Here is a 12,363-nt window from a genome sequence, read left to right on the forward strand (position 1 = left end):
CTTTTTTTTTTTTTTTTTTGTACTAGGGATTAAATCCAGGGGCGCTTTAATTACCAAGCCACTTCCTGGTCCTTTTTAAAAAAAAAATATATATATATATATACTTTTTAGTTGTACGTAGACACAATAGCTTTATTTTATTTTTTTGTGGTGCTGAGGATCGAACCCAGTGCCTCACACTTGCTAGGTGAGTACTCTGCCACTGAGCTACAACTCCAGCCCCTCAGTTCTTTTTTGTATTTTATTTAGACATAGGGTCTCACTGAGTTGCTATAGCGCCCTGATAAGTTGCTAAGGCTGGCTTTGAACTAGTGACCCTCCTGCCTCACCCTCCTGAGCCGCTGGGATTACAGATGTGTATCACCTCGCCCAGCCTGGCTGACAGTTTTTATCAAATAATCAAAAACCTTTTAATTTTAATTTTGAGTATTTAGACACTTATAAGTATATGGTCCACAGCTGGGTGCTGTGGTATATGCATGTAATTCAAGCATCTTTGGAGGCTGAGGCAGGAGTATCACAAGTTCAAGGTTAGTCTTAGCAATTTAGTGAGATCTTATGTCAAAATAAAAAGGACCAAGGATGTGGTCAGTGGTAAAGGGCCTCAGGATTCAATCCCCAGTACAAAAAAAAAAAAAAAGTATATTGTTTTATTCTACACAAGACAACAAATATGTACTTATTTAATATACATTGTAAACACTTCACCAGAGACTTAATTTAAAACAAAAGCAAGTTATATCACTTCTGGATGTTTACCCACAAGAAGTGAAGTCATATTTCTATGCATACCTTCACAGCGATTTTATTTGTAATAGTTTTAAACTGGTAACAACACAGATGTCTAGACAGACTGTGCTATTGGCATACAATGGAATACCACTCAACAATAAAACGGAATGAGCTACAGATAAGATGAAACTATGTGATGAACTTAAAAGTAATTTGGGGCTGGAATGAAGCTCAGTTGTAGAGCACTTGCCTAGCATGCATGAGCCCCAACATGTGGCAAATGAATAAATGACCCCACTTTATTTTTGTTTGTTTTATTTATGGAATGAAAGAAACCAGGCAGGGCTGGGGATGTGGCTCAAGTGGTAACGCGCTCGCCTGGCATGCACGGAGCACTGGGTTCGATCCTCAGCACCACATAAAATAAAGATGTTGTGTCCGCCGAAAACTGAAAAATAAATATTAAAAAAAAAGAGAGACCAGGCAACAAAGTCTCCCACCCATGTCCCACCCTGGTGGTGGGAATGGGGTTCCCTTCAGTGGAATGGGCTAGCTGAGAAATAAAAGCTAGGAAAAATAGAACCGTAGAACATAAAAAGTAGTTTCAAAAGCAGGGGTAGGACTGGCAAGCTGACCAGACAGATCAGGCTCCTGACAAAATGGGGCCTGTGCCTGCTTTATTTATATCCAGAGACATTGAAGAGATTCTATAAAATGTTCTTTTCCAAAAAAGGTTAAAGGTGGCTGGGGTTGTGGCTCAGTGGTAGAACACTTGCCTCACATGTGTGAGACACTTGATTCAATTCTCAGCACCACATATAAATAAATGAATAAAATAAAGGTCCATCAACAGCTAGCTTAAAAAAAAAAAAGGTTAAAGGTAGGCTGTTCAGTCATTAATGGGTTATGCCATCTCTAGTGCTACTATGAGGAACCTTTCTAGCAGAGCAGAGGGGAAGGTCACATGCTTTTGGCTGTCTGTCACTGCAGGAGAGCCACTAGAAGTTCCCAATGCCAAGCCTATCCCTCCTTGGCTTCCATGCCAAGAGAAGGTCCTCATGTATTTCATGGATGGCTTCCCGCCAAAATCTATAGTTTACACTCTTGATTTTGTGTGTTCTTTGGGTTTGGAAAAGGTATAGACATGTACCATTATTATAGTATCATATAGGATAGTTTCAGTGACCTAAAAATGTGCTATGTTCTGTCTGTTCATCTTCTCTATCCCCAGCCTGATATGGTTTTTATTTATTTTATTTTTTTGATTTATTTTTATTATTATTGATTGTTTTTTAAGACAGGGTTTGTGTTGCCCAAGCTGGTCTTGAACCCTGGGCTCAATAATCTTGCTGCCTCAGCCTTCTGAGTAGTTGGAACCATGAGCATGTGCTACCATACCTGGCTAACCACCTATCTTTTACTGTCTTCATAGTTTTGCTTTTCCTGAGTGTCATGTAATTGGAATCATACAGCATGTGGCCTCTTCAGATTGACTTCTTTCACTTAGTAATAAGCATTTAAATTTCTTCTGTTGTCTTTTCTTGGCTTGATAACTAATTTCTTTTAATGATATGTAATATTTCCTTATTTGGATATACCATAGCTTATCCATTCATCTACTAAAGACCATGTACGTTGCTTTCAAATTTTAGCAATTATAAATAAAGCTGCTATAAATACCGGTGTGCAGGCTTGTAAAGACATTCATTGGTGTAAGTAAAGAGTGCAATTGCTGGGCTGGGGCTGTGTAGCTCAGTGGCAGAGCGTTTCCTTAGCATGTGTGAGGCACTGAGTTCGAGCCTTAGCACCATATAAAAAAATAAATAAAGACATGCTGTCCATCGATAAATTTTTTTTTAAGTGAAATTGCTTTGTCATAGAGTAAGACTGTGTTTAATTTTGTAAGAAACCACCAAACTGGGGCTGGGGATGTGGCTCAAGCGGTAGCGCGCTCGCCTGGCATGCGTGCGGCCCGGGTTCGATCCTCAGCACCACATACAAACAAAGATGTTGTGTCCGCCAAGAAAACTAAAAAATAAATATTAAAATTCTCAAAAAAAAAAAAAAAAAGAAAAAAGAAACCACCAAACTGTCTTCCAAAGTTGGTGTACCATTTCTACTAGCAATGTCTGTATCCTTGCCCGAATTGGTGTATATTGTCAGTGTTCTGGATGTTGGCCATTCTAATAGATATATAGTGGTATTTCATTGTCTCCCTCCCTCCTTCCTTTCCTTCTTTCTCTTTCTCTTTTTCACTGAGCATTGAACCCAGGAACACTTTGCCACAGAGCTACATCCCCAGTCCTTTTTATTTTATTTTTTTATTTTGAGACAGGATCTAAGTTGTTGGAGTCTCACTAAGTTGCTGAGGCTGCCCTCGAACTTGCAAACCTCCCTTGGCCAGTCCAGTCACTGGGATTATAAGCATGTTACCTTGTATTTTAATTCACATTTCTCTAAAATGATGTGAAACATGTTTCCATATGCTGATCTGTCTTGTGTTTTGTTTTTGGTAAGGTGTCTCTTGCCCATTTTTTTCTTGATATTTATTTTTTAATTATAGGTGGACACAGTGTCTTTATTTTACTTTATGTGGTGCTGAGAATTGAACCCAGTGCCTCACACATGCTAGGCTCATGCTCTACCTCTGAGCCACAACCCCAGCCCTCTTTTGCTCATTTTTAAGTTGGATTGTTTATATTTTTTCCTGGTCTGTGACTTGTCTTCTCATTTTCTTTTTTTTTAATGTGGTGCTGGGTTTGAACTTGTGCATGTGGGGCAAGCACTCTACCAGTTGAGCTGTATCCCCTTGTCTTCTCATTTTCTAGGGAGCATCTTTTGCAGACAAATTTTTATTTAAAAACAAACAAACAAAAAAAACAAACTTATTTTGGTGCTGGGAATCAAACTCAGGGCCTCATTAGTGCTAGGAAAGTGTTCTACCATACCCCCCAGCCCTTCTAGGAGTTTTATAGCCTTGCCTTTTATATTTAGGTTTATGGTTCATTTTAGTTAACTTTTGTGAAGGGTGTAAAATCTAAGTATAATTTAAACATTTTTTATTGCATGTGGATTTTTATTTGTTTCAGAACCTCTTATTACCGTGTGGTGGCATACACCTGTATTCCTAGCAATTTGGAGGCTGAGGCAGGAGAGAAGCACAAGTTTAAGGCCAACCTCAGCAACTTAGTGAAACCCTTTCTCACCCCCAAAAAGAGGGCGGTGGACTGGGAATGCATCTCAGTGGTAAAGTGTCCTTGGGTTCAATCCCCAGTACTAAAAAAAAAAACAAAACAAACAAACCTAGAACTCTTTGAAAAATCTCTTTGTTCTTTGTCTTATCTTTGCTCCTTTGTGAAAAGATCAATTGACTGTATTTGTGTGGTTCTGTTTCTGGGCTGTTTTTGACCATGTTGCTAAAACAATGTTCCATTGATCTATTTGTCTGTTCTTTCATCATACAAAACCATCTGTAGTATAGTAAGACTTGAAATTGGGTAATGTTAGTCTTGCAACTTTGTTCTCCTTCCATATTGTGTTGGCTATTGTAGGTTCTTTGCCTCTCTGTTTAAACTTTAAAATCAGTTTGTTGACATTTACAAAGTAACTTGCTGGGATTTTGATTGAATTGCATTGAATATGTAAATCAAGTTTGAAAGAATTGCTATCTTAAAAAAAGAAAAAGAATTGCTATCTTGAAAATATTGAGTCTTTCTGTCCATGAATATGGAATATCTATCTATTTAGCTTTAGCTTCCTTCTTTCTTTCTTTCTTTCTTTCTCTCTCTCTCTCTCTCTCTCTCTCTCTCTTCTTTCTTTCTGGTTGGGGGTGGGGTACCAGGGATTGAACTCAGGGCCACTCAAATACTGAGCTACATCCCCAGCCCTTTTTTGTATTTTATTTAGAGATAGGGTCTCACTGAGTTGCTTAGTGCCTCACTTTTGCTGAGGTTGGCTTTGAACTCAAAATCCTCCTGCCTCAGCCTAAGGCATTGGGATTACAGGCATGCACACTGCACCCAGCTTCTTTTATTTCTTTCATTGGAGATTTGTAGTTTTCTTCATGCAAATCTGGTATATCTTTATGAAATAAATGTCTAAGTATTTCATTTTGTTTCATTTTGGGGAGTGTTACTGTAATTTTTTTTTTTTTAACAAATTCCAATTGTTCATTACCGATATGTAAGAATGTGGAGGCACAAGCCTGTAATCCCAGTGGCTCAGGAGGCTGAGTGAAGAGGATCTGGAGTTCAAAGCCAGCCTCAGCAAAGATGAGGTGCTTAGCAACTCAGTAAAACCCTGTCTCTAAATAAAATATAAAATAGTGCGGGGATGCAGCTCAGTGGTTGAGTGCCTCTGAGTTCCATCCCCAGTACCGCCCCCCCCCCAAAAAAAAGTGATTTACTTTTGTATATATTAACCTTGTGTCCTCCAGTCTTGTTATAATCATTTATTAGCTCCTATTCCCTCCAGGAGATTTTTTTTTTCCCTTTATTTCAGATTTTCTGCACAGTCAGGTCTATGAACAAAGACAGTGTTATTTCTCCTTCCTGATCTGTATGCCTTTTATTTCTCTTTCTTATTGCATTAATTAGGACTTTTACAGTGTTGAAAGGAGTGATTAGAAGAGACATCCTCCTTGTTTTATTTCTGATCTTAGCAGAATACTTTTAGTTTCTCCCATTGAGTATGATGTTTTTTGGAGATTTTTTTCTTATCGAGTTGAGGAAAATTTCCTTCTAGTTTGAATTTACTGAGTCAGTCAACTGATTTTTGACAGCATTGCTAAGATAATGCAGTAGGGACAAGAATGATTTTGTTGGATGAGGGGGCCCATGCCTATAATTCCAGTGGCTCTGGAGGCTGAGGCTGGAGGATTGCAAGTTTAAAACCAGCCTCAGTAAAAGGGAGGCGCTAAGCAACTCAGTGAGACCCTGTCTCTAAATAAAATACAAAATAGGGCTGGGGATGTGGCTCAGTGGTTGAGTGCCCATGAGTTCAATCCCTGGTATTCTCTGCGCGCGCCCCCCACCCCCCCCCGCACCCCCGCAAAAAAAAATGATTTCAACAGCTGATACTGGGACAGCTATAGCCACATGCAAAAGGATGAAATTTGACCCCTTCCTAACAGAACATATAAAATAGCTAAAACTGAAAAACTTTTAGAATACTACCCAGACATAAATTTTCTTGATCTTGGATTAGTTAGGTAATGGTTTAAGCTTATCAACCAGTGAGAAAAATAAAACAAACTCTATTAAAATTAAATTGTCACTGGGTACTGTAGCACATGCCTGTAATCCCAGTAACTCAGGAGCCTGAGGCAGGAGGATCATGAGTTTGAGGTTGGCTTATGTGATTTAGTGAAATCTTGTCTCAAAATAAAAAGGGCTGGGAATTTGTCTCAAATTCCTGGATTCAATCCCAGTATTAGAAAAATAAATACATTAATTAATAAACTTAAATATTGTATATGTCAACTTACAAACTTATCTGTATAATGAAATACTATTTTGCAATAGAAAGGAACGAAGTAACTAATTTATGTTACAGTGTGGATGAACTTGAAACTTACTAAATGGTAGAAGCCACAGACACAAAAGATGCATATTATATGATTCAGTTTTTATGAAATGTTCAGAATAGACCAATCTGTACTAGATTAATAGCCACGTATTGCACGCCTGTAATCCCAGCTGCTCAGGAGGTGAGGCAGGAGGATTGCAAGTTTGAGGCCAACCTGGGCAACTTATTGAGATACTGTCTCTAACAAACCAACCAGTGGTTGGGGGGTGGGGCAAAGTATTTAGTTCAGTGATACAGTACTTGCTAGCGTATGCTAGGCTTCAGAGTGCTAAAAAAGAAGAAAGAAAGAAAAAGTGAAGGGAACAAAAGCAGAGTAATGGTTGCCCAGGGCTAAAATTGGTTGTGATGATGGTTTTATAATTGTCAACATACTAAAAACCATTAAATTTTGTAGTTTGTTTGTTTATTTTATTAGCTACACATGACATTACAATGATCTTGGCAATTCATATATTTAAATCAATTGGAGTATAATTTCTCATTTTAAATTTTGTAGTTTAAATGGTATGTATGGTGTGAATTATGTCTCAGTAAAGATGTTAATTAAAAAAGACATTTATGGCCTGGGGGTGTAACTCAGTCAATGGTAGAGTGCTGCATGTGCAAGGTCCTGGGTCAGAACAGAATAAATAAACAAAAAAGTAACTGTATTATTCACTATATAATTTTATATCTGGAGGTGGTGGTAGTGGAGATAGTAGAGTGAAACTACTAGAAACATAACATCATACATTATGATACATTGTTTTATAGGATCTCCTCTACCGAAGATCTCGATCACTAGTGGATTATGAAAATGCTAACAAAGCACTGGATAAAGCAAGAGCGAAAAATAAAGATGTTCTACAGGCTGAAACTTCCCAACAATTATGTTGTCAGAAGTTTGAAAAAATATCTGAATCTGCAAAACAAGGTACTGTTAACTTACCTTTTAATCACAAGATATGCTTCATGATTATTATGTGAATTAACTCTAATTTATTTTTTTGTTGTTGTTCACAGAACTTATAGATTTTAAGACAAGAAGAGTTGCTGCATTTAGAAAAAATTTAGTGGAACTTGCAGAATTAGAACTGAAGCATGCAAAGGTAGTATTGTGTTAAAAGATTTAATAAATTTAAATGACATGACATTTAAAATTGAGTCAGTTATAAAATTGATAATCCTATAATGATAGTTACCTTCTATAAGGACATCCTAAGAACTGTTTTTGAATGAGAATTATGTTTTCCAAGATGATTACACTGCTTCAAAATAGTTGGTTTAACTTTTTACTAGGGATTGAACTCAGGTGCTTTACCACTGAGCTACATCTCCAGTTCTTTATTTTGTTAAGACAGAATCTTGCTAAATTGCTCTGAGTTGCAGGGATTATAGGCATGCCCCACCCTGTTAAATATTTGGTTTTAGTAAATAAATGGCTTCCTTCTGGTATTTGTTTGGTATTTGTTTACTTTGAAGTAAACCTCTTTTTATTATTATTTTTTTTTCAGTTATAGATGGACACAGTAACTTTATTTGTAATTTTTATGTGGTTCTGAGGATTGAACCCAGTGCCTCACATGTGCTAGGTGAGCACTGTACTTCTGAGCCACAACCTCTTCTTGCATGTAATATAAAGATAAAGCTTGGCTCAAACTATGGTATTTTTTTTATTTTTATTTATTTATTTTTTTTTGTGGTGCTGGGGATTGAACCTAGGGCCTTGTGCATGCAATATAAGCCCTCTACCAACTGAGCTATAATGCCAGCCCTCAAACTATGGTAATTTTAAAAATAGATAATCTCAGAATTGGGAAATATTTTAAAGATTATTTAATTCAAGCAAGAATATTGCTCTGAAAGAATCTAGGACCTAACAGGAAAATATTTTTTAACTAGTTTTTTTTTTTTTTTTCCTAAGTATTTTTAGTTTAAAAAAAAAAAAAAAGAAAGAAGATTGTTGATGGTGAACACACGGTTTTGGGAACTATTAAAGAAATTTTAAAAAGAATAAACCAAAAATGTTTATTTAACATTTCTATCTTTAGAGAGACTATAAATACAAAATGTATTTAAATTTCTCCAAGAAATTAATATAAACTTTTAGGTTTTTTTTTTGTTGTTGTTGTTGTTGTCATTTTTGTTTTTTGGGGGTCAGTTAAACCAATAATGTTTATTATTAAGGATAGGTACCTTTAAGGGTTAATATCCTTTAAGGATATTAACCCTTAAAGGTACTTCACTACTGAGCTATATCCCCACCCATCCCCCCCCCTTTTTTTTTTTTTTGGTACTGGGGATTGAACTCAGGGGCACTCCACCACTGAGCCACATCCCCAGCCCTATTTTGTATTTTTTTAGAGACAGGGTCTCACTGAGTTGCTTAGTGCTTCACTTTTGCTGAGACTGGCTTTGAACTGGTAATTCTCCTGCCTCAGCCTCCCGAGCTGCTGATATTACAGGTGTGTGCTACTCCACCCGGCTATTTTTTATTTTGAGACAGGTTCTTGCTAAATTGTTGAGGCCTGCCTCCAAATTGCTGTCCTCCTGTTTCAGCCTCTTGAGTCACTGGTATTACAGAAATGTACTACCACACCCAGTTTAAGTGTAATTTTTTTGATAGATTAGAGCATTTACATTCTTAAATTCTTAAACCTAAAAACTGTACCAAGGTATTTGGAACCCCCTATAAGGAATACAGATCTGCATCAACTAATGAATAGGTCTAAAGTAATGAAGATAAATTTAATTCCCCTTTTATAATTTAGACCTTACATAAGGTACCTTTTTTTATAAGATAGCTTTTGTGTCTATTTCTGTGTTGATAGGTATTGAACCCAAGACCTTGAGAAAACCAAGATGTGTTCTACCAGTGAATTACATCTGAGCCAAGATAGCTTTTTTCACTGCCATATTGCACTGGCTGGACTTGGCTTATAATGATACCTTTTTCAGTATGTTAATTCTTCGCTAGGTGTGGTGGTGCATGCCTGTAATCATAGTAACTTGGGAAGCTGGAGGATCCGAGTTCCAGGCCAACCTCAGCAATTTATGGAGGCCCTCAGCAACTTAGCAAGACCCTGTCTCAAAATAAAAAGGATTGGGGGGCTAGGGTTGTAGCTCAGTGGTAGAGCACTTGCCTTGCATGCATGAGGCACTGGGTTTTATCCTCAGCACCACATAAAAATAAATAAATAAATAAAATAGATTGTGTCCATCTACATTGTTTATATTTAAAAAAAAAAAAAGGATTGGGGATGTGGCTCAGTGGTTAAGCACTCCTGGGTTCATTCCCCAGTAACCCCCCTCCCAAAAATGTTTTGTTAAGCTTGGCATGATTTAATCTTATTGAACCTGTGTTGGTTTCTAATGTCCACTGTTTTATTCTTTTTTAAAGAGATTTGAACTAGCAAGAATTCTGTTGTAAGGGCTGGGGATGTAGCTCAATGGTACAGTACTTGCCTAGCACGGCCAAGGCTGTGGTTCAATCCACAGCACCACCATCACCACAACCAAAAAAATTATTAAATTTTGTAGATTAGGGGTTGGCAAACTAGTCTGTTTTGGTACAGTCTGTGAGCCAAGAATGATGTTCACATTTTTAAATGTTTGTTTAAAAGCAAATGAAGAATAGTGATAATTACATGAAATTCAAACTTAAGTATCTGTAAATAAGATTTTCTTGGAACACAGCCATTCATTCGAGTTTGTCTCTGGCTGCTTATGCCATGGAGTAGTTGGAACAGAAACCAAATGTCTCTCCAGTGCAAAAATATTTACTGTTTAGTCTTTCGCAGAAAAAGTTTGCTGATTTCTGCCTCTGGTTTCTAGACTCTGTACCTTTATAAACCTTTTGAAATGAGTTTTTCTCTGTATTCAAATTTCTTCCCCCTCCCCCATTCTTTTTTTGTGGGGATGGGGGGCAGGTACCTGGGATTGAACTTGGAGGCATTCCACCAGTGAGCTACATCCCCACCCCTATTTTGTATTTTATTTAGAGACAGGGTCTCATTGAGTTGCTTAGTACCTCACCATTGCTGAGGCTGGCTTTCTCTATATTATTTGTTTATTTATTATTTAATTATTTTTTTAAATTTTATATATGACAGTGGAATACATTACAATTCTTATTACACATATAGAGCACAATTTTTCATATCTCTGGGTGTATACATAGTATATTCACACCAATTTTTGTCTTCATATGTGTACTTTGGATAATAATGATCATCACATTCCACCATCATTAATAACCCCATGCCCCCTCCCTTCCCCTCTAACCACTCTGCCCTATCTAAAGTTTTCTATTCCTCCCATACTCCCCCTCCCTACCCCACTATTTTTTTTCTTTCTTTTTTTTTTAACCATATGATTTATTTTTATTTTTTTTAGTCATACATGACAGCAGAATGTATTTTGACATATAATACATACATGGAATGTACATACATCAATCATAATGTCTATTCTATTCTGCTGCCCTTCCTATCCCCCCTACTCTTCCCCTCCTCTCCCCTCCTTTCTCTCTATCCAATCTAATGTGACACACTTTTTTTTTCTTTTTCTCATCACAACATCGTATATGTATTCTGTATAACAATGAGGTTCTCCTTCCATCTTCCGTGCAACTCTCCTTCTCCCTCTTTTTTCCTCCCACCTCTCTTCCCTATTTAGTGGTAGTCTTCTTCTCATGCTCTTCCTCCCTATCCCATTTTGAGTCACCCCCCTTATATCAGAGAAGACATTCGGCATTTGTTTTTTTAGGGATTGGCTAACTTCACTTAGCATAATCTGCTCTAATGCCATCCATTTGCCTGCAAATGCCATGATCGTGTTATTTTTTAGTGCTGAGTAATATTCCATTGCCTACCCCACTATTTTTAAACAAAAGTTTATTCTTAAATTTGCAACAGACTTCAAGATAACACTTCATTCTAGCTTTAGGGGGCAAAAGATACTATAGCAGGGAATTCAGATATTTAAATATGAATGAAATCAAGGTCACACATCTTCATCTCAGGCTCAAACAACTACTTACTTTTTGACAGATTTCTTAATTTCTCCTGTGGCCTAGGGGTCTTTTCCCACAGGCCTTCACATTTAGCTTCTCTAGTTTCTTCTCTTTTTGTTTCTGCTCATCTTCCTCATCCATGTCTTGAGCTGTTTCAGGAGCTACTTGCCACTTTTGTAGCTGGACATTGTTCCTGCCTCCTGTTTCCTAGACCCTGCTCATTGTATTCAGATTCTCTTAAATGCTTTTGAAAATCTGAACAATCCCATTTTTTAAATTATAAGATTTGTACATCTTTATGAGGTACATTATGGTAATTCAGTACATGTACACAATGTAAAATAATGAAATCAGTAATAAGTATTTCCATTTCTCCAACATTCATCATTTTTATGTATTGGAAATTTTCATACTCTACTGGTTTTGAAACATAGTTATTTATTTTATGGTTCAGGGATTTGAACCTGGGGGTACTTTACCATTGAGCTATATCCCCAGCCCTCTTTTTATTTTTTATTTTGAGAAAAGAGTCTCACTAAATTGCCTAGTGTGGCCTCAATTTTAGGATCATTCTGCATCAGCCTCCTGGGCAGCTGGTATTGTAGGCATGGACCTCCTCATCTTGTTGTTGTAGATTAAACAAACACTAGTTACCCTACTGTGCAAAAGAAAACCCAAAAGTAATTCTTCCACTCTGTTTTGATGCCCTTTATGGAACTTGTTCCATCTTTTATCCCTGCCCTTCCCAGTTGATTCCATTGTAGAATCCACATAAATTGTTTTGAAAATACTAGATATTAGTAAAATGTACAGTAAGGTGGTTGGAAACTACTTTGGATTTCACTTATTATAGTTTTGCCTTGCCACATGATTGAAATCCAGTTATAACGGCAAGCTAGATTAGATCACTCGTATTCTTTTTTTAAAAAAAAATAATTTATTTTTTAGTTGTACAAAATATTTATTTTTTTTTTATTTTTATGTGGTGCTGAGGATCAAACCCAGGGCCTCACATGTACTAGGCAGCACTGTACCCCTGAGCCACAACCCCA

At 37.0% G+C, this 12,363-nt stretch overlaps 1 protein-coding gene across 1 annotated transcript in view; it reads left to right on the forward strand.

Moving 5' to 3' along the window:
• Snx6 (sorting nexin 6) overlaps positions 1–12,363 on the forward strand; it is a 41,369-nt gene that overhangs the window by 23,200 nt on the left and 5,806 nt on the right. Inside the window, exons 7-8 of the mRNA XM_048798695.1 lie at positions 7,072–7,231; positions 7,321–7,406. Of these exons, the coding sequence (XP_048654652.1) occupies positions 7,072–7,231; positions 7,321–7,406 (246 nt within the window). The remainder of the gene's footprint in view (positions 1–7,071; positions 7,232–7,320; positions 7,407–12,363) is intronic.

Source organism: Marmota marmota, unplaced genomic scaffold (assembly GCF_001458135.2).
Source record: "Marmota marmota marmota unplaced genomic scaffold, marMar, whole genome shotgun sequence".
NCBI classification, from domain to species: domain Eukaryota; kingdom Metazoa; phylum Chordata; class Mammalia; order Rodentia; family Sciuridae; genus Marmota; species Marmota marmota.